This window comes from Taeniopygia guttata, chromosome 13 (genome assembly GCF_048771995.1).
Source record: "Taeniopygia guttata chromosome 13, bTaeGut7.mat, whole genome shotgun sequence".
In the NCBI taxonomy this organism is placed as follows: Eukaryota; Metazoa; Chordata; class Aves; order Passeriformes; family Estrildidae; genus Taeniopygia; species Taeniopygia guttata.
In genome coordinates, this window is record NC_133038.1 from 7,787,286 (window position 1) to 7,807,285 (window position 20,000).

A 20,000-nucleotide genomic window follows, 5' to 3' on the forward strand; every position below is an offset into this window, starting at 1 on the left:
TGAGCCAGCACGTGGGACGTGTCCCTGTGCCCTCCATCGGCCTGGCCCTGTGGGGCCAGCACCATCCAGCAACATCTCATGGCTTGGGCTGCTCCTCTGTGCCCTTGGAAGGGGCACTGAGTGCCACAGCCCTTGGGGCAGGGTATGGGTGACATGGTGAGAGTACCTGGGGTCAGGCCAGCTCCAGGGAGCTGTCAGGTGTTGGCAAAGTAGGTCCTGCTGGCACACTGGTCACGGCGTGGCAGGGTGGCCGTGTCCTGTGGGGGTGTCAGTGGATGTGTGAGGCTGCAATCGCACTCTGACCTCCCTGCTGAACAAGAACCAAGCCCTGGAAGTGCAGCAGGCAGCCCTGTGTGTGAAGAGCTGGTGCCCTGCCATGGAGGAGGCAGGTGGGCTGGGGGTGGTGGGTATTTTGGGTGCTTGGCTGCATCTGGTTCCTGCAGGGTGGAGGCTCTGCTGCACTTTTGAGGTACACGGTGGCACGCGCCCCCGCTATCCCGTGACAGACTGGGAAGGTGCTGGTGCTACAGATGCTCCCCTGGGAGGAAGCAGGCTGCTGAGCAGATGTGAGGCTGCCAACAGGAGCCTTAGCAGCTCAAAATGGCTTTAATTTGCATCAGGGTCTGTCCTGAGAACAGCTCGAGAGCTCAGCTATAGGTCGGCAGGCCAGCACTTGCAGCAGGGAACAAAGAGCAGGACCTGGTGCTCAGGGAGCCAGGAGTGAGTGTGACTCACCCAGTGAGCCATGCCAAACTTGCTCAGGGCAAGGCCCCCCTCTGCCCAGCTTTGTGCCTGCCCTGCCCCACAGTTCTGGGGTCTGTGCTGGCCCCTGTTCTCTGTGCCCTCCAACAGCATCTGCTGGGTGCAGGCCAGGACTCCCCAATGCCCCTTGTGCCCTGTATGGAGGGCAGTGCTGCCAGATGCAGCAGCCAGCTCTTTGTTGATGCATTTTTTCCCTGCCTTTGCCCTTTCCATGCATTAGAGGTCCTGGAGGAAGATGCGAGCCCAGCTGTTCGCCGCCAGCCCGTCCGGCGTGGCCCGCATGGAGAAGTTCGATGTGCGGGATGATGGCACCATCCCAGAGAAGCCGTCCCTGCAGCGCTGTGCCCGCCGGGTGATCCGCCTCTCCGACTGCGTCTCTGTGGGCCCGGCGGGCACAGAGAGCTGCCCCAAAGCCACCGCCGCCTTCTACCTCACCACCACGGAGAAGAGCTATGTGCTGGCAGCCGAGCAGCGCGATGAATGGATCACCCAGCTCTGCCAGCTGGCCTTCCAGGTACCGAGGGGTCTGGCAGAGCCCAGAGCCCTACTTGGGTGAGCTGGGAAGCTCCAGGGCAGGCAGGGGATTAGTCCTCCCCACCCCCTGTCCCAGGTCATACTCACATCCTTTTGTTTCAGGGTGCGAAAGAGACAGTGCCGAGTAGTGCCAGCACCCAGCCTGGCCCCGCTGTCCCCATGGAGGAGAACTCCCTCTACTCATCCTGGCAGGACTGTACGTGCAGGGTGGTGAAGAGGGCTGGGGTGGGCTGCAGCTCAGTCCTGCGGTGCTGACCCCTGGCTTGCTTGGCTCTCACAGTGACTGAATTCTTGGTGCTGGTGGTACAGACAGACGCAGCCACCCGCTGTGGGCTGCACGGGCACTACCTGCTCTCAGCCCTTCCCCAGAGCCTGACGCTGAAGGACCCCCAGTCTCGCCAGCCTCTGCTCACCTGGCCCTACCCCTTCCTTCGCAAGTTTGGCCAGGATCAGGTGAGTCCCCCACTCCCTTCTTGGGGCTGTTGCCTGCCCAGGGTGGGTGGCAGCCCCTCACCCTCCCCTCTGACCCTGCAGGCTGTCTTCTCCTTCGAGGCTGGCCGCCGCAGTGACTCCGGCGAGGGCACCTTCACCTTCAGCACCCCACGGGCCCCTGAGCTCTGCCGGGCTGTGGCTGCTGCCATTGCCTGCCAGCAGCAGGGCAAGGACACCCTGGACCCCAGACTCTTCTGTGTCTCAGAGCCCCAGCTCTTTGCACAGGGCCTTGAGCCCCAGCCCTGGGGGTCTGGGAATGATGATCCACAGCCCAGCCCAGCCCTGGGGGGGACACAGCCTGCCCCCCAGCCCCCTGCCAACCTTCTCCGCTTCACCCCACCAGAGCCAGAGGGCCCATGCCCCATCGTCTATGCCTCCATCGCCCGGGGCCAGCAGCCCCTCTTTGTGTCAGGGCAGCCAGGCTCTGGGGGGAAGCCGCTCCCTGAGCATCTCTACGAGAACATCTTCACCGCAGAACCACATCCAGCCGGGGCCCAGGAAGAGGAGGAGGAAGGGCAGTGGGAGCTGGGGTGCCGACAGGCCCCCGAGGGCCACAGCAGTGATGGGGGGCCCGTCTATGACAACCGGGCCGCCCTGGCACAGACCCCGCGGGCCGCGGGCTGGGGGCGCTCCGGCCACAAGCCTCACAGCACCCTTCGGGCCAAGCTGGTGCGGCTGCTGAGCCGGGAGAGCCCCGGGGCGCGGGACTGGGCGTGATGTGGCCGGTGCCGGTCGGTGCCGTTCGGTGAATAAAGGCCCTGCCCGGACTCGGCTCCGCCGCTGCTGCCGGGAGCGGGGGGGGCGGCCGGGGGCAGCTGCAGCCTCCCCGCTAGGGGGCGCCGCCGTGCCCGCCCCGCCAGGCAGAGGCGCGCACGGGGATTGGCCGGAACGGCCGCTGGCTCCGCCTCCCCCCGAGCCTATATCTACCGGGGCCGGGCCGGGCGGGGGCGGTGCCCGGGTTCGAGTCCCGCGTCCGCCCGCACCGCTCCGCTCCCGCCCGCTGAGCCGGGCCCCGCTGGCCGCGGGTGAGTCCGGGCAGCCGGGCCGTGCCGGGGGGCTCCGTCCTCTGCCGGGGGCACGGGGGCGTGATGGGTGGAGGGCTGGGGCCTCGCTTAAGGGGAAAGCGGGTGGTCAGGGTCGGACCCGTGTGGGGCAGAGCCGGCGTGCCCACCCCTGTAGGGGAGCGGCGGTGTGGGATGGGGAGGGGTCCCGAGGCGCCCCCGCGGTAAGGGTGGGACTTCCCAGCAATAAGCAGGGCTGCCCAGCCTGTGCACGGTGTGGACCCCCGGTGCAGTCGGGCCCCGTCCCGCCGGGGAGGGGTGTGGGGTATCCGCCCGCTCCGGCCGCCCCGTCCCGGCGCCTCGCTGGGGCTTGCGCGGCTCCCGGGCGCCGGGAATGCCTGACACGCAGCTCTTCCCCCGGCCCTCCGAGCGGGGAGCGGGCTGGTGTCGTCTTACACGCCTTATATAGACCGCACCGGCCCGGGGAGAGCGGGGGCACGCTGGCCCCCGGCCCGTGCGAGGCGTGGGGAGCCCCGCCGCCGGCCCCGGCCGCGCTCGGCAGGAAGGTCCTGGGGCCGTTCGGAGGGCTCTGCCGGCTTCTTCCAGGTAAAAGGTGACGGGAGGCTGGTGCTGGCCCATCTGTCCGGAGCCTTGGCCGGCTGACAGCTGTCAGCAGGGGAGTGCCGGGATTCCCTCCTGCCGAAGCCCCGGAGATGGGCTCGCTCCCAGGGAGCATCTGCTCGGCCGGCTGCCGGAGCGCCAGCCTGGCTGCTCTGCCAGGCGCCTCGGGTGGCATCACGCAGCTCCTGTGCTGCTGCTGCTAATTCATCCAGCAAAAATGCTTCTGCTTCCTACCGTTCTGTACCTGCTGTTGATTCTCTGCGGTCTGAACAGCCTTGGCTCTCAGCAGCAGGAGTTCCTGGGGTGCTGCAAAGGAGAGCACATCCCAGGTTTGGGAAGAGAGCAGAGCCCACAGACACTCCGCTGTGGGTGGCAGCAGGGCTGTGCCTGGCTCCCTGGCACTAGTCAGTGTTAGCCTGGGCCCCTCAGCTCTGATGTTGCTGGAGGAGATGCTGATGGATTTGGGGTGCGTCTCTAACCACAGTGTAGGATGATCAGGGTGGAGTTACAGCTGGAAACGTGACCTGCCTCCTGTCCTACCCTGCCAGGCACTGAGCCCTCTCCTCGCCTGCTCTCCCTGCATTGTTTCCACATACCCTAACGCTGGGATCACACCCTCTTCCCTTGCAGAGATGGGCGACATGGAGTCCTACAAGGTGATGCTGAATGGGCCGGCACCCTGGGGCTTCAGGCTGCAGGGAGGGAAGGATTTCAGCATGCCACTCTCCATCTCCAGGGTAAGAGAAACCGAGGCTGGTGGCACCCATCCTTCCTCCTGCCTCTGTGGGCGGGAGGCCGCAGTGGCTGAGGCAGGGCCCTACAGGGGATGTAGATGAGCTGGGGCCCCGGGAATGCTGCATCCTGCCCTGCCTGGCTCCACGTAGCCTCCTTGGTCCCTTATCAGCTGCAGCCCAGCACGGGGGTGTTCCGGGCAGAGAGCTGCAGCAGAAACGTGAAATTCTGCACAGCCTCTGCAGAGGGGGGCAGGGGAGGCCCCTTCCGGAGTGTTCCCACCACAGCAGGAGGGGATCTGCTCTCTGAGATGGCTTCCTGGTCTGCACCCCAGCACTGGGCTTCGCATCCCAGGACTTAGTGCCCTTCAGCACCCCCCTTTCCCCAGCAGAGCTCCCAGTTCTGTGCCTGAGGTCGCTCCTGAAATGGGCAGGGACTGGAGGAAGCTGCACTGCTGCCTGCAGGGATGTGACTCCCTCTACAAAATTCTCCCATTTCTCCAGTGAGAGCCATTGTATCACAGCTGGTTGTGCCCGTGACCGCTGGTTTGAGCCTCTCCTGTGGCAGTGTTCCCGGGTCTGGCCCTGGCTGTGTGCAGGTCCCCAGCCCTGGGCGGGTGCTGGCCACAGCTTTGGCCACGCAATTGCCTTATAAGCCTTGGAATGTGCCTGCATCGCCTGTGCCGCTGGCGCTTGGGCAGCTGGCACTGAGGCTGCTTCTCAAAGGACAGCTTTGCCTGTGGCATCGAGTTCTGCGTGGGGACCTGCCCCTGGCTCCAGCTGGGCACTGCACACGTGCCCCAGAGGGCACAGATCTCCACAGCATCCCAGCATGGAGCACGGGCCCTGAGGGCACTGTGTGAGGCTGGAGTCGCCTGTGCCGCTGCCCTGGGGCCTGCTGATCTCTGCTGAGCACGCAGAGACAGATTCAGCGAGTTTATTCTCTAAAAAATGTTTCTCTTGGCTGCGAGCCAGTTCTTAACAAAGGGTCTGGTTGGATGGAGGAGCCTCCCAGAGCCTGGGGCAGGGGCCTCGTGAAGCAGTTCTTGGTGAGGCTTGGGCAGTGCTGCTGTCCTGGGCAGGGCAGGAGCAGCAAGGACATTCCCAGGGGATGCAGCCAGCTTGGGGGGCTCTCTGGTGAGGCTGGGCTGCATGGCAGGGTGGTGTGCTCTGATGGGAAAGTGTCAGCCTGTGCTGCTCTGCACTGCAGAGGCATCCCCAGACCCAGAGCTCCTGCCCGGATCATGCTGCTGTCCTTGGCCACTGCTTCCTGTGAGCTGGCTCTGCTGCAGAGGCTGGAAGGAAGCATCCTGCCTTAGCTTTGTGGGCTGCAGTGGGGCCCTGCTCTGCAGGTCTGCAAGGGTGGGCAGCACAGGACAATGCTGTCCATTGGCTTGACTTTGAGCTGTGTCCATCACTGTGGCACTCCTGGGTGAGCAGTGAGGCTGTTTCAGCTCACTGATCACACAAAAGAGGTGCCACCATGGTCCTGCTAGGGTGCTGACAGGCTGGCTAGGCAGGCTGTAAACCATGGTCCCTGTGCAGGAGCTGTGATAAGGACTGCAGTCTGGATAGTTGGATGCTGTGTGGCACCTCCTGGCATCTGCCAGCTGGGAAAGAGGAGACACTCGGGTGTTACTGGTGGGAAGGCGCTGAGGAAGGCTCTGTCCTGGAGGGGACAGGGCAGTAGGTGAGCACCTCTCTGGATGTGATGATGGAGGTGCAGGGAACAAAAGATTGGGTGGAGAGGGGAGGAAGGAAGCCCTGGTTAGCGGGTCTGGGAGGGAAATAGGAAGGCTGGCACTGGCATGGCTCCTGGCTGAGCTGGCACCTGTCAAAGGGGTTTCCTGCACGTTGGCATGGAGGGGGACGGGAAGTGCTGACCAGGCTGGGTGAGGCTTTCTGACGCAGCCTGGCGTGCTCTCCCCTTCCTGGGCAGTCGTGTGAAAACCTCTCCCAGCTCCTGCTCCTGCCTCCAAACCCACGCAGCTGCCCCGTGCCTTCCCCAGCCCTCCAGGGCAGCAAGCTGGGGCTTGCAGAGCGTGGCCAGGAGCTTGGGGGCACCACTGCTGCTGAGGGGACCCTCCTGTGCCGGGCCGGGGAAACGGGACAGCATTGTGGGGGTACCCATGTCCTGCTGGGAACAGCATGGGATGCAGGTGGAACTGGGCCACATCCAGCCCATATGTGGTGTTTAGCCTTGCATGGAGGCTGGTGTTGGCCTAGAGAAGGGATTTGTGGCTCTGGGGCGAGCCGGGTTCTGCAAGGAGGGGCCGGGACTCTGTGGCAGGGATTTTTCAACCCTCTGACAGTGCTGGGAATCTGGCTCGCTCCTTTTATGTTCATGTCGAACAGGACTTGAGGAAATACTTGGTCTGGGTCCAAGCGCCTTGAGTTCTTCCATGCTGGAGGAGCAGGAATGGCTGCAGCCTGCCCACGTCTGTCTGTCTGTCTGTCTGTCTGTCAGTGCCTGGGAGCTGTGTGCGCTGCTCCGGGCCCTGCTCGCCTCTGGCTGTGCATCGCTGCTGGGAGGGGAGGGGATGTACAGCCAGCACGGGGTTCTACAGCCGTGCCATGGAGCCCCAGCAGGGGCACGGCGCATCCCTGGCACTGTGGCCGGGAAGGGAAGCTTGTGGCTGTGCTCCCCAGCAGGGCAACACGGGTGGGGGCGGTGTCTCCGTGCCCCGGCAGGGCTCCTGCTCCTCTGTGGGAATGAGGTAATGTCTGTGCCTGGTGGGAACGGAGCGCGGGCGGCTGGGGGAGTGCCCAAGGGGTGCCTCCTCTGTCCTTCCCCGCCCCAGGCAAAGGGCTGGACATGCCTGTGGTTTGCAGTGAGATGTGGCCCTGACTCACTGTGCTCTCTTCCTGCCCCGGGACCACGGCGATGACTCCAAGGGATGGCTGGGCTTCTTGTGGAGCTGAGGCAGCACTGCCTCTGTTTGGTGTCATGGCAATGAGGCCCTGGGGTGCTGGCAGGGTCCCCAGGCATGCCAGAGGGCAAGGGCTGGGCAGTGCCCTGGAGAAGTGCTTTGCCTTCTGCTGCTGCCAAGGGGAAGAGGCTGCTCTGGGCTCATGCACTGGGCAGTGGGGAGTTAACTGGGAGTCCCCACTTTCCCCTGGGTCAGGTCTGTGTGGTGTCCTGTGCTGGGCATCCTGAGCCTTGGAAGGCTCCTGCCCTCACGAGGGTGTCCCTCTACTCCCATGTCACTGTTCCAGCTCTCCCTAACTCTGTCTGTCCTGCAGCTGACTCTGGGTGGGAAGGCAGCCCAGGCCGGCGTGGGAGTGGGCGACTGGGTGCTGTACATCGACGGGGAGAGCACCAGTGCCATGACACACATCGAGGCCCAGAACAGGATCCGTGCCTGTGGGGACAGGCTCTGCCTCACCTTGAGCAGGTAGGAGTTGTGAGTCCCTCAAACATGGGGTTCTGGTATGACTGGAGTGTAATCGGGGCCCTCTGCCCTGTGCTGCCTCCTGGTATCACCATCTCCCAGCATCACTGCTCCTTACTTAGAGCCTGGAAGTCCCTGGCTGTGTCCAAGGGCTCTGCTTGCCTGGATAAGGCTTGACCTGACTGCAAGCCACAGGGCAGTGCCAGCTGGCCATGTTTCCCTCGGCTGGGTGCTGCATCCCTGAGGCACCAGCATGCCGGTGGTGTCTGGACCAACTCCAGTACCTGCCCATCTGTCTCCTCTCTTGCAGAGCCCAGACCCAGCTGGGGAAGCCGCAGAAGGTACGTGTTGCTCCTGATGCCGCAGTGGCAGCTCGGCCTCATCTCAGGGGAAGGGAATCTCAGTGTAGTGAAACAAGTGGACTTTGTTCTTGGGGCTTTTAGGGGGCTGGGGTGTGTTTGAAGGTCTAGCAAGCCCAGCTGGAGGAGCAGCTCTGATCTCTGGCACCATGGAGGATCAGAGGGAGCAGGATCTGCGCAGTAGGTGCCTGGGCCCAGATTGTCTGTGCCCCTGCTGGTGCTGGGTGTGGGCAGGGGTGCAGAGGGGCCAGCGCAGGGGAGGAGGCTGGGCAGGTGCAGCACCATGTTTGCTAGTGCTGGGGAGTGCCCTGGCACAGGGAGGCAGGGCTGGGGCTGGTGACTGGTGGCTCCTGGGCAGAAGCCACCTGCATGCATTCAGCTTTGTGCCATGGGACGGCTGCAGGCGGCGTGTGTGCATGCACCGCCCTGCCACGGGCAGCAGCGAGTGTCCGGGGCACCTACTAATCTTCCAATGACCCTCAGGCTGGGTTTGTGACCTGCTGTCGCTGGGCCAGGTGCCCAGTGGAGTGCGTGCCAGCCTGGCAGAGCCTGCTCTCCAAGGTGCACGTGCTGTCCGGCTTTCCTACCTGGCTGCCCGCTGCTCTGCCTGGCCCAGGGCTGCCCCTTGCATGCAGCTTGACGTGTGAGCCCGTGTCTGTGTGTTTTGTCTCGCTCAGGACTCACTCCCCTGCTCTGAACCCCTGAAATATAACTTCGCTCCCAGCACCGCCCTCAACAAAACCGCTCGGCCCTTCGGGGCCGGCTCACCTCCGAACCCGCGGCCCGGGCTGGTGACGAAACCCGTGACGTACGCGCCCCTGGCGCCCGCCTGCACCCCCCAGCACAACGGGTATGTTGCTGTCCCTCCTGCTCCCTGAGGATCGGGGGCAGCTGCTGCCCGGCCCTGCTGCGCCTTGCATGCCAGGCACCCTGGGTGGGGCGGGTGACGGTGCTGAGGTGGCACAACACAACTGTCTCACTCAGGGACACGCAGCCACGCTCATGCCGGCCCCTTGCTCAGCCATGTGTCAGCCTCAGGGGACTCCTGCCAGGCTTGACGTGGTGGCTGTAGCAGGACACTGGCTGGCATCTGCGGTGACAGGGAGACCATGGCTGTCTGTGACCACCAGCCAGTGCCTGCCTGGGGAAGTCCTGCTGTTCCCCTGGCTGCAGGAAGGGGCTGGGCAGAGTGATGGCCTCCAGCCCTGCCACTCTGTTCCCCGGCTCTGCTGCATGTGTGCAGCAGCTGCTGGTCCCTGCTCCTCCTGCCAGAGCTGCTGTAGTGCCCAGGAACTGGGCAGTGGGGCAGGATGTGGCACTGACTGCCTTGGGCATCCGGGCCTGTTCTGGGGGCTGAGGGAGTGCAGTCTGGTCTGCTGGCATCTGCCCCTGTGCCCCAGTGTGCTCTCAGCCCTGGGTGAGCTGGGTATGAGACTCAGGGACAGGGGGCTAATGCAGGCCATAGGTGAGCTCTGGGAACTTCTTGGGTGCTGTAGGTCTAATTTCACCTTCCTTTTTCTTTCTTTCTCTCCTCCCTTTCTCTTTCCCTCTCCCTACAGGTGCTGAGCCTTGACAAGTCAGTAAGCCTTTTACCTGCTCTCTCTATCCTCCCTGCATGCCTCTTCCCTGCCAGTGCCCCGTCCTTCTGGGCAGGGCCAGCCTGGGGATGGGCAGCAGGCGCTGCTCTGCCCATGTGGGTGGCTCACTCCAGGCACCAAGCTGTCCCCACTGTAGAGGGGACAGCTGCCTGTCTCTGCCAGCTGCTGGGGCCCTGGAGTGTCCTTGTGTGTGATCCCTGTTCCCCAAGATCTGTCTGTGCTGGGCAAGGGCTGATGGGCTGTGCTGGGCACTGTGCCCATGGCCAGGTGGCACTGCCATAGACAGCTGTGGTGCAGCTTCCCTGATGCTGTTTTTTGACCTTGGCTTATTCTTGCTCTGTCCTTTCTCTTTCTGGCCCTTGGGGCCAGTTTCAAATTGCCAGGAATGGTGGTGGTCATTCCAGAGTCAGTCCTTCGCAGGCCCGGCCTTTGTGAGGGAGGAGTTGGGGAGTGGGGAGTAAGACAAGGTGTGACATCTGTGGTACTGGTGTTCCATGATTCTGTGCTGGGGAAGGAGGGGGACAGCCCCAGGAGATCTGTCAGATTTGACAGATGACTCTGTCACTCACAGGCAGCCCCCACAGCTGCTGGAGTCCCCTGGTGACACTGTGTGTGACCCTGTGAAGCTGCAGATGTTAGAGGACATTGAGGACTCAAAGCCCCACAGCTGGACCTCCCAGTCCCGTTCCTTCCGCAAACTGTCCCGCCTGGTGGGCGCAGACGCCAGTGAGTTCCCACGGGGGCTGGCACTGGCTGATTGCCCGGCTTTGCTGGGGCAACTGGAGCTGGAAAAAGGCTTTGGTGCCTCGTGAAGTGTTGGTTTTGGCTCTGTGGGGCAGTTGAGCCAGGCAGAGCTGCCTGGGGCTGTGTGGGCTCATGGTGGTGTCACTGGCTGGGGCCGTGCTCTGCCCCGTGGCCAGGCAGGGCTGTGTGTTGGGACAGGGGGGCAGTGGGAGGAGAGGTCCTTTTCCCTTTCCTGTTCCTTTTCCCTTTCCGCTGTCTCTGGGCCTCAGTTGCTACAGGCTGACTCCATCTCCCCCTTTCTCTCCTGCTGTGCTCAGTGGAGGATGGTGAGGACGAGCTTGTTAAAAAGCCCAGGTAAGGGGAGTGTGTGCTGGAGCAGCAGCAGGAGCCACAAGGTGCCCACCTCAGGCTCAGCCCACACGCCTGGTTCTCTCTTGCTGCTCGCAGTCACTCAGGGGAAGCTTTGTTGCTGTTCTTTCTCTCTGTCTCCAAGAGCTGAGCTGTTGGTGGAACAGCAGAGCTCTCCCTTCACTCACCCCACAGTGGGCACTGCCAGAGCTGAGCCACTGCTCTGGCCATCACCTCAGGAGGGTCCTGCCAGGGCACCCACTGGCCAGGCAAGATGTCCTGTGCTGGGTAGGACCTGCTGGGCACTGCTGGCACCAAGCTGGGGAAGCCAAGTTCTGCCATTGCTTCTTGAGGAAAAGGGATCTGGAGAAGGCTGCTGCACTGACAACACCTTGCTGGGGGCATTGGGAGGTGCTAGGCAGCAGCTGGGCAGTGTCTGTGAGCCTGGCGTGGGGCTGTGGGATGGCAGGGCAGAGCTGGCTGAGTGTCTCCGACTTCTCCTACTTCTGGAGTGCCTTTGTGAGGGATGGGCTGTGCTGTGGGCAAATACTGAGTGTTGTGCTACCATTGTTTTCAATATCACAGGGATGCCCATGGGTCCAGCTGGGGCACAGTGGAGCAGTGGTGAGTGCCAGGGTCTGGTGAGGGCACATTTGGCAGCACTGCCCTGTGCTGAGGCAGGGTCTGTGCTTGGTGCTGGCTGAAGTTCCTGCCCTCTGTCACTCACAGGCAGCCTCCACAGCCTCTGGAGCCCCCCAGCACCCCCGGGTGTGATCCTGGGAAGCTGAGGATGTTGGAGGATGCTGAGGACTGGCAGCCCCGCACCGGGACCTCCCAGTCCCTCTCCTTCCGCAAACTGGCCCAGCTGACGGGCACAGATGGCAGTGAGTTCCCACAGGGCCTGGCACTGCCTGGGGATGCGGGAGTGTTTTGGCATAGCCAGAGGTTGGGAGAGGCAGCGGGGTGATGTAGCACCCGGGAGTGTTGGTTTTGGCTACAATGAACTCCCTGAGGGCAGCTGAGCCAGCAGGAACTGCTGGGAGCTGTGTGTGGGCTCCTGGTGGTGCTGCTGGTCTGGGGTTGTACTCTGCCCTGTGGCCAGACAGGGCTGTGCAATGGGGCCAGGCGAGTGGAGAGGTTGGTTTCCCTCCTTTCCCTTCCTGCTTTTCCTGGACCGTAGTTGCTGCAGACTGACTCCATCTCCCCCTTTCTCTCCTGCTGCACTCAGTGGAGGATGGTGAGGATGAATTTATTAAAAAGCCCAGGTAAGGGGATCGTGTGCCAGGGCAGCAGCAGGAGCCCCAGGGTGCCCACCCTGGGCTCAGCCCACAGGCTTGTTCTCTCTCACTGCTTGCAGTCACTCAGGGGAAGCTCTTTGCCCTGTTGCTCTTTCTTCTTCCCTCTCCTTATTCTCCACCCTCTATCCTGTACTTTCCTTTTTCCTAGAGCCAGGCTGTTGGCAGAGCCACAGGCTCACCCCACAGCAGGCACTGCCAGTGCTCATCCACTGCTCTGACTCACCTCAGGAGGGTCCTGCCCAGACACCCACCAGCTAGGCAGGCTGTCCCCAGATGAGGTGTCCTCCTGCTGGGTGTGCAGGCAGGACCTGCTTGGCACTGCTGGCACCAAGCTGGGGAGGCCAAGATGCAGCACAGTGTGCTGGACACAGTGGGCAGGGGTGGCTGGTGGCACTGACAGCACCTTGCTGGGGGTGTCAGGAGTTGCAGGGTAGGGAACTCAACCAGACCTGGGGCATAATGTCATATGGGGCCAGGGAATGGCTGCAAGGCTGATGAGGAGTGAATGCTGTCAGCATTTCCACAAGGCTCATGTGTGTCTGGGCTTGTGGATACGTATGGGGAGGGGTGTGCTGGTCAGACACTGACTGTTGTGCCACCATTCTTTCTGATACTACAGGGATGCCCAGGGGTCCAACTGGGGCACGGGGCAACATCGGTGAGTGCCAAGTTCTGGCAGAGGTGTTGGCATGTACCAGGGCACCTTTTGGAGTGCTTCCCTGTTCCAGAGCAGGGTCCAGTCCTGGTGCTGAGCTCCTGCCCTCTGTCACTCACAGGCAGCCCCCGCAGCCTCTGGAGCCCCCCGGTGACACTGTGTGTGACCCTGTGAAGCTGCGGATGTTAGAGGACATTGTGGACTCAAAGCCCCACACCTGGACCTCCCAGTCCCGTTCCTTCCGCAAACTGGCGCGGCTGGTGGGCGCAAGCAGCAGTGAGTGAGCAGGGCCTGGCACTGGCTGGCTGCCCAGGCGTGCCCAGCTTTGCTGGGGCAGCTGGTAAAGGCCGTGCCGTGTTGTTACAGCAGGGCATTGGTTTTGGCCCCATTTGGGCCCTCTGCAGCAGCTGAACCAGCAGGAGCTGTTGAGGGTTGTGTGGGCTCGTGGTGGTGCTGCTGGGCTGGAGCTGTGCTCTGCCCCGTAGCCAGGCAGGGCTGTGTGTTGGGGAAGGGGGGCAGTGGGAGGAGAGGGCACTTTTCCTTCCTCTCCCTTCCCTTTCCTTCCTGCCTGGGCCTCAGCTGCCGCAGACTGACTCCATCTCCCCCTTTCTCTCCTGGTGTCCTCAGTGGATGATGGTGAGGATGAGCCCATTAAAAAGCCCAGGTAAGGGGCAGCAGTGGGACCCACAAGGTGCCCATGCCAGGCTCAGCCCCCACAGCCACTTCACCCTTGCTGCTTGCAGTCACTCTGGGGGTGCTCTTTGCACTGCTGGGGGTTCTTCCCTTCCTCCCTGTCCCCTCTCCCAGACTTGAGGTGTTTCCAGAGCTGCACAATGGGCACTGCCAGCACTCAGCCGCTGCTCTGTCACCTCAGGAGAGTCCTGCACCAAGCACCCACCTGGGTAGTGGTGGCTGGTGACAATCACAACACCTTGCTGGAGATGTTGGGAGGTAGCAGCAGCAGCTGGTCTTGGTGCTTTGCATCCCGTGCAGCTGTGGTCCGTATTTCCACATGGCTCGTGCCTCCGTGGGGCTGTGGGTGCGTATGGCAGGGATGGACCTACAGTGACTGTTGTGCTGCTGTTTTTTCCAATGTCACAGGGATTCCCATGGGTCCAGCTGGGGCATAGTGGAGCAGCGGTGAGTGCCAGGGTCTGGCAGAGGTGTTGCCATGTGCCAGGTCACCTTTGGCAGCACTGCCCTGTGCGGCAGTGTTGGGCAGGGTGTGTGCTTTGTGCTGGCTGAGCTGCTGCCCTCTGTCACTCACAGGCAGCCTCTGGAGCCCCCCAGCACCCCCGGGTGTGATCCTGGGAAGCTGCGACTGATGGAGGATGCTGAGGGCTGGCAGCCCCGCACCGGGACCTCCCAGTCCCGCTCCTTCCGCAAACTGGCCCAGCTGACGGGCACAGATGGCAGTGAGTTCCCACAGGGCCTGGCACTGCCTGGGGATGCGGGACTGTTTTGGCATAGCCAGAGGTTGGGAGAGGCAGTGGGGTGCTGTGGCATCAGGAGTTTGATTTTGGCCCCAAGTCGCCCCTTGAGGCAGCTGAGCCAGCGAGATCTGTCCGGGGCTGTGTGTGGGTTCCTGGTGGTGCTGCTGGTCTGGGGCCATGCTCTGCCCCATGGCCAAGCAGGGCTGTGTGACAGGGCGAGGGGGTGGTGGGTGGAGAGGTTGGTTTTCCTCCTTTCCTTTCCTGCTTTTCTTGGGTGTCAGTCACTGCAGACTGATGCCATCTCCCCCTTTCTCCCCTGCTGCACTCAGTGGAGGATGGCGAGGATGAGATTGTTAAAAAGCCCAGGTAAGGGGAGCATGTGCTGAGGCTGCATGTCCCAGGTGTCTGGGCACTGCTGGCTCTGAGCTGGGGATGCTGAGCTGCACTGTAGCCCTTTGGGCATACAAGGAGCGGAGGAGGCTGAAGGCACTGGGAAAACCTGGCTAGGGGATGTTGGGAGGTGCTGGGTAGCGCCTGCACCTGGGGCATGTCCCGTGAGCCCGGTGGGGCAGAGCTGGGTGAGTGCTGCTGGCTCATTTTCCCTCAGCATCGCTACTTCTCATGACTCTGGTCAAACTCTTTGTCCTGTTGTGGATTCTTCTCTCCCTCTTTGTCCTCTCCCAGAGCTCAGGTGGTGGTGGAGCTGCAGAGCCCACCCTGTGCTCACCCCACAACAGGCACTGCCAGTGCTCAACCACTGCTTTGACCTTCACCTTGGGAGATTCCTGCCTGGACACCCACTGGCCAGAAAGTTTGTCCCCAAATGGGTGTGCAGGCAAGACTCGCTGGGCACTGCTGGCACCAAGCTGGGGAGGTCAACATGCAGCACGATGTGTAGGGGTGGCTGGTGGCACAACACTTCGCTGGGCAGTTTTGGAGTCACAGGGCAGGCACTGTACCTAGGGCACAATATCATGTGGGGTCATGGAATGGCTGCAAGGCTGGTCAGGAGTGAATGCTGTCGGCATTTCCATGAGGTTCTTGTATCTCTGAGATCGTGGGTGCGTATGGAAAGTGTGGGCTGAGCCATGGATCAGCCACTGACTGCTGTGCCACCATTTTTTCTGATGCCACAGGGATTCCCACGGGTCCAGCTGGGGCACGGTGGAGCAGCGGTGAGTGGCAGGGTTTGGCAGAGGTGTTGCCATGTGCCAGGGCACCTTTTGGAGTGCTTCCCTGTTCCAGAGCAGGGTGTGTGCTTTGTGCTGGCTGAGCTCCTGCCCTCTGTCACTCACAGACAGCCCCCACAGCCTCTGGAGCCCCCCAGCACCCCCGGGTGCAACCCCGGGAAGCTGCGACTGATGGAGGATGCTGAGGACTGGCAGCCCCGCACCGGGACCTCCCAGTCCCGCACCTTCCGCAAACTGGCCCAGCTGACGGGCACAGACAGCAGCAGTGAGTTCCCACAGGGCCTGGCACTGCCTGGGCGTGCTGGACTCTCCCTGTGCTGCCAGGGTCCAGCAAAGTCTGGAGTGTTGGATTTGGCCCCGTGCGGTCCCTGTGGGGTGGTTGTGTCTGTGGGAGCTGCCTGGGGCTGTGCGCGGTCTCGTGATGGTGACACCGGTCTGGGGTCCTGGTCTGCCCTGTGGCCGGGCAGGGCTTTGTTTTGGGGCAGGGGTTGCTGGGAGGAGAGGTTGGTTTTCCTCTTTTCCCTTTTCCCTTCTTGATGTGCCCGGGCCTCTTTCTGTGAGGACTGACTGTTTCCTCCTTTCTCTCCTGCTGCGCTCAGTGGAGGATCATGATGATGTGTTTGTTAGGAAGCCCAGGTAAGGGGAGTGTGTGGCAGCAGGAGCTGGGGGGCTGCACGTCCTGGGCAGAACCTCTTGGGCATTGCTGCCCCTCAGCTGGGAATGCTGAGCTGCGCCATGGTGTCCCAGAAACGGCGGGTTGGGAGTGGCTGATGGCACTGGCCAAATCTCACGGGGTTGTTGTGATGTTTGGGCAGTATCTGGACCTGGGGCAAGTGTCCTGCAAGCCTGACGTGGGGCTGTGGGACAGCTGAGCTTGTGGATGTCACCAGCTTGTCAGGGTTGTTCCTTGTTCTGTGCAGCCAGGCAGGGGGGTGGACAGCACCCCACTTTTTGGTTTACCTCTCTGTGACACCTCCTGCCCTGATGCCATGGCCCTTGGGTACCAGCTCTGTCCAGCTTGCTCTGACACAAATCAAAGTTGTATTTGTTGCCATCTCCTTTTTGGATTTGTCTTGGAGAAGCACAGAGCCACTGGCTCTCCCTCTCTCTCTGTCCCCCTTCTTTCATTGGGCTGTGCCTCTTAGCCCTGGCTTGCCCTGGCTGTTCTCAGAGCTGCTGAGCTGGATCCTGGATCCCTGCATCAGGTCATGTCCAGGTTCCCTGCACCCCAGTGAGACTGGGGGTGATCATCAGATATTAGCAGGCAGCCAAAGTGTGGTCCCTGGGGTCCCTGGTCAGTCTGGAGAAGCCCAGAACTTCCCTCCTGCCTCTCCCCAGACCACCACGGTGGGTACCAGAGACCCTGGGGGTGCTGTGTCTTGGCAGGACTGAAGGCCCTTGGCTCAGTACTTCATCTCTAAACCAGTTACTGCTGGGCATGGGGGCTTGGCCAGCTCCCTCCTGCTTGTTGGGATGGGGAGCCCTGCCTGCACCCCCTGGGCAGTGGGGGCGAGCAGGGCAGGCTGGATTAACTGCTTGCTCTGTAGCCAGGTCTCCGTGCCGGACCCGTCCCCAGGAGCAACGATGAAGACTGAGCCAGGATTGGGTGAGCAAAACATCTCTGGGCTTTTTGGGAAGGGGCTGCCGAGGGATCAGGAGCATTCTCCTTAAGACTTGTGTGTGTTTGCAGCCCCCAGAACCCCCAGTGCCACCCCCAGCCCCACCAGCCGCCCACCCTGGGCTGTGGACCCCTCGTTTGCCGAGCGCTACGCCCCGGACAAGACGAGCACGGTGGTGAGCAAGCACAGCCAGCCGGCCACGCCGACCCCCATGCAGAACCGCAGCTCCATCGTGCAGGCAGCCCAGCAAGCCCCCGAGGGGCCCGGCCGCACCCCCCTCTGCTACAAGTGCAACAAGGTCATCAGGTGAGCCCTGGCTGCCACCACTGCCACACCAGCGTCCCGGGCCCCGGCGTGGCTGACCTGGCTCTGTCCTGCCACAGGGGACGGTACCTCGTGGCGCTGGGACATTATTACCACCCCGAGGAGTTCATCTGCTGCCAGTGCAGGAAGGTGCTGGATGAGGGCGGCTTCTTTGAGGAGAAAGGCTCCATCTTCTGCCCCAAGTGCTACGACACACGCTACGCACCCAGCTGCGCCAAGTGCAAGAAGAAGATCACTGGGGTGAGTGTCCCTCAGCCTGCCCTCCATCTCCTGTCCTTGTCCTCTGCTGTGAGTGCCTGGCTCTGTCCCTTCCCACCTTGGTCCATCTCAGGGGATTCCTTGTCCCTTCCTGCCCTTGGTGGTCCTGCCCCTGGCTGACAGTAGCTCCCCTCCAGGAGGTGATGCATGCACTGAAGATGACCTGGCACGTGCAGTGCTTCACCTGCAACGCCTGCAAAACTCCCATCCGCAACCGAGCCTTCTACATGGAGGAGGGACAGCCCTACTGCGAGAGAGGTAGGAGCCAGGGGCCCCATGTGTCACCTCCTGCGGCCCTGGGGCGCACTGGGACTCAGCAGCTGCGCACAGGGCTGGGGGTATGAGCTGCCCTGCTCTGCAGGGCTCCCCCTGGGCTGTGGGGAGCACAGAGACCCCAATCCCACAGCCCTGAGCCCTCCACCTGGTTCTCCCTAGCTGCAGGGTAGTGCCATAGCTCCTATGTTGCCATGGCGATGAGGGAGGATGTAAATCAAAGCGAGTGCTGCATCCTGGGAGATGAGGTTCTCCTCCTCCCCCTGGAGCCCTGTGCTGGCTATGCCACCCTGCACCTTTCCCGGGTGTCCAGGGCATTATCTCACCGGGATGGGGGCTGGCAGAGTTGTCCCCAGGCTGTGCCTGTGGGGTCCTGGCTGAGCTGCAGCCCTGCTCCCCTGGCATGAGCGGCTGTAGTGCATGGAAGTGCTGACCTGGCTCTGCCTTTCCTCACAGACTATGAGAAGATGTTTGGCACCAAGTGCCGTGGCTGTGACTTCAAGATCGATGCTGGGGACCGGTTCCTGGAGGCGCTGGGGTTCAGCTGGCATGACACTTGCTTTGTCTGTGCGGTGAGCAGTGTGCCTCCCTCCCCGACTGTTGCAGGGCCTGTGCCTCTCCCCGACAGTCCTGCTCTGGGTGGGGTACACCCGCAGCACAGGGAACCTGCTGCCACAAGATTTGTCCCACTTGCCTCCGTTCTGGACGCCTGGGGCTCTGCTCTGAGCCTTCTGCTCCCTCGCAGTGCCCCAGGGCCATGTGGAGGTCCCTGTGTGACACCAGTGCTGGGCTGTGGGGGACCAGAGGCTGACTCAGCCCCCCGACCTGACCACCTGTACCTTCCTCTGCAGATCTGCCAGACCAACCTGGAAGGGAAGACGTTCTACTCCAAGAAGGACAAGCCTCTGTGCAAGAGCCATGCTTTCTCCCATGTGTGAGGGGTGGGAATTCAGCTGTGCCCACACATGCCCCTGGCCCTGCATGCTCCCCTTCCCCTGCCCTGCTGGCCCCAGGGAGCCAGGCTGGGCCCTTGGCCCTTTCCCTTGCTCCTGCCTCTTTCCTGGCAGCTCCTGGCTCAACTTCAGCCAGATACAGTGCTGGGTCCAGAGCCTTTTATAGCTGGGTGGCTTCTTACGTGCTTCTCAACTGGCCCTAGGAGCCCTGGAAAGGGGATGCTGCATGGATCTCCTGCCCCTGAACCATGCTGAGGCTGGAATTGGAGGGGGTCTGCCACGGCTGGCCTGCTCCCTTGCTGCCTGGCAGCTCAGTGCTGGGGCAGGGATACTCCTTACACATCCCTGAGTGGGTGAGGACCAGCTTTTGTCTCACTCTCCCCAGCCTTCCCTGCTGTGTGCTTGGGGCTGGAGACCCAGCCCTGCTCCCCTGCTGGGGCCCTGCCCATGACAACCCACCAGCCACCCTCACACTGCTGCAGTGGTTTCCTGCCCCAGTTGCATTCCAGGGGTGTCTGTGCCTCATGCCCCCCACCCTGCTGCCCCACTGCTCCCCTGGGGCTGGCAGCACCCCCAGCCTGGCGTGGCCCAGCCGTGGGCTGGCAGCGTGTAATGATGGCCAGCCCTGCCAGGCTGCTGCTCCTGCAAGGCTTGGGCTCAGCTTCCTACCAAAGAGCTCTCTGCCACTGCCATCCTGGGCCACCGATGCCTCCCCCCAAACCACACCCTCCGGTTGGGCTGTGCTGATGTAGCCACGGTGCTTTTAGTGCCTTTAATAAACACATCTCTGCAAGTGCCGCTGTCTCCAGGCCAGTGGTTTTGCCGAGTGAGGTGTGGCCGGCTGGGAAGGTCATTCTCTGCCCTCATCCCGCTCCCTCTGGGGCCTGACTCAGCTCCTTCCAGCTTTCCAGGGAAACTCTTAGCCTCAGATTTCTCCTCCTCTGCCCAGGCTTGACCCCTTGTGTCGGCTGGGTCGTCCCTCTTGTAGCAGGCAGGACCGCTAATGGGGGCAGTAATTAATCTGGGGGGCAAAATGCAGCAAGGAGAGATGGGGAAGGGGTCAGACCTTAGTGGGGGTCCTTGTATACCTGGCAGTGTCCTCTGCTCCTTAGGCCTGAGTGCTGTAGAGGGGTTGAGGAGTCGTGGGGCACGCGTGGGCCACGTGCAGCAGCTCTGGGCGTTCTCCAGCGTGGAGCGGCCAAGCGTTCGCTCAGGCGCTGCAGCTGCTGTCCCAAAGGACAGTGGTGAGGCCACAGCAGCACCTCCGGCTGGAACGGGCTCCAGGGCAGTGGGTGTTCTCCTCCCTCTCCACTCTGACAGCTGGAACGGTCATTAATAATTGCAGCTCTTGCCATGATGAGCAATTGTAAGGAAAATTGTCTTGCTCATCTACTGGAAGGTTCTGCCTGGGGCAG

At 62.4% G+C, this 20,000-nt stretch overlaps 2 protein-coding genes across 8 annotated transcripts; both read left to right on the forward strand.

Moving 5' to 3' along the window:
* The first annotated feature begins 14 nt into the window (after positions 1 to 14).
* DOK3 (docking protein 3) lies at positions 15 to 2,526 on the forward strand. Its single transcript, XM_030283676.4, has 4 exons — positions 15 to 1,276; positions 1,399 to 1,492; positions 1,577 to 1,749; positions 1,831 to 2,526. Exons 1-4 carry the CDS (start codon positions 998 to 1,000, stop codon positions 2,503 to 2,505), a joined length of 1,221 nt encoding a protein of 406 aa, XP_030139536.4. The 5' UTR covers positions 15 to 997; the 3' UTR covers positions 2,506 to 2,526.
* Positions 2,527 to 2,538: 12 nt separating this feature from the next.
* PDLIM7 (PDZ and LIM domain 7) lies at positions 2,539 to 19,382 on the forward strand. 7 transcript variants are annotated; one of them, XM_072935204.1, is made up of 25 exons: positions 2,542 to 2,813; positions 4,041 to 4,147; positions 7,385 to 7,536; positions 7,844 to 7,874; positions 9,452 to 9,468; positions 10,062 to 10,216; positions 10,552 to 10,588; positions 11,168 to 11,206; positions 11,312 to 11,466; positions 11,811 to 11,847; positions 12,500 to 12,538; positions 12,657 to 12,811; positions 13,163 to 13,199; positions 13,637 to 13,675; positions 13,805 to 13,950; positions 14,298 to 14,334; positions 15,105 to 15,143; positions 15,266 to 15,423; positions 15,758 to 15,794; positions 16,706 to 16,764; positions 16,849 to 17,083; positions 17,161 to 17,341; positions 17,497 to 17,617; positions 18,089 to 18,204; positions 18,484 to 19,382. In XM_072935204.1, the coding sequence occupies exons 2-25, from the start codon at positions 4,043 to 4,045 to the stop codon at positions 18,568 to 18,570; spliced, it is 2,214 nt and encodes a 737-aa protein (XP_072791305.1). In that variant the 5' UTR covers positions 2,542 to 2,813; positions 4,041 to 4,042; the 3' UTR covers positions 18,571 to 19,382. The 7 variants fall into 7 exon arrangements, with proteins under 7 accessions (XP_072791303.1, XP_072791305.1, XP_072791307.1 ...); XM_072935202.1 differs by lacking the exons at positions 15,105 to 15,143; positions 15,266 to 15,423 and having other exon boundaries at positions 2,539 to 2,813; positions 13,805 to 14,334; XM_072935203.1 differs by lacking the exons at positions 2,542 to 2,813; positions 15,105 to 15,143; positions 15,266 to 15,423 and adding an exon at positions 2,901 to 3,395 and having other exon boundaries at positions 13,805 to 14,334.
* Positions 19,383 to 20,000: the final 618 nt, after the last annotated feature.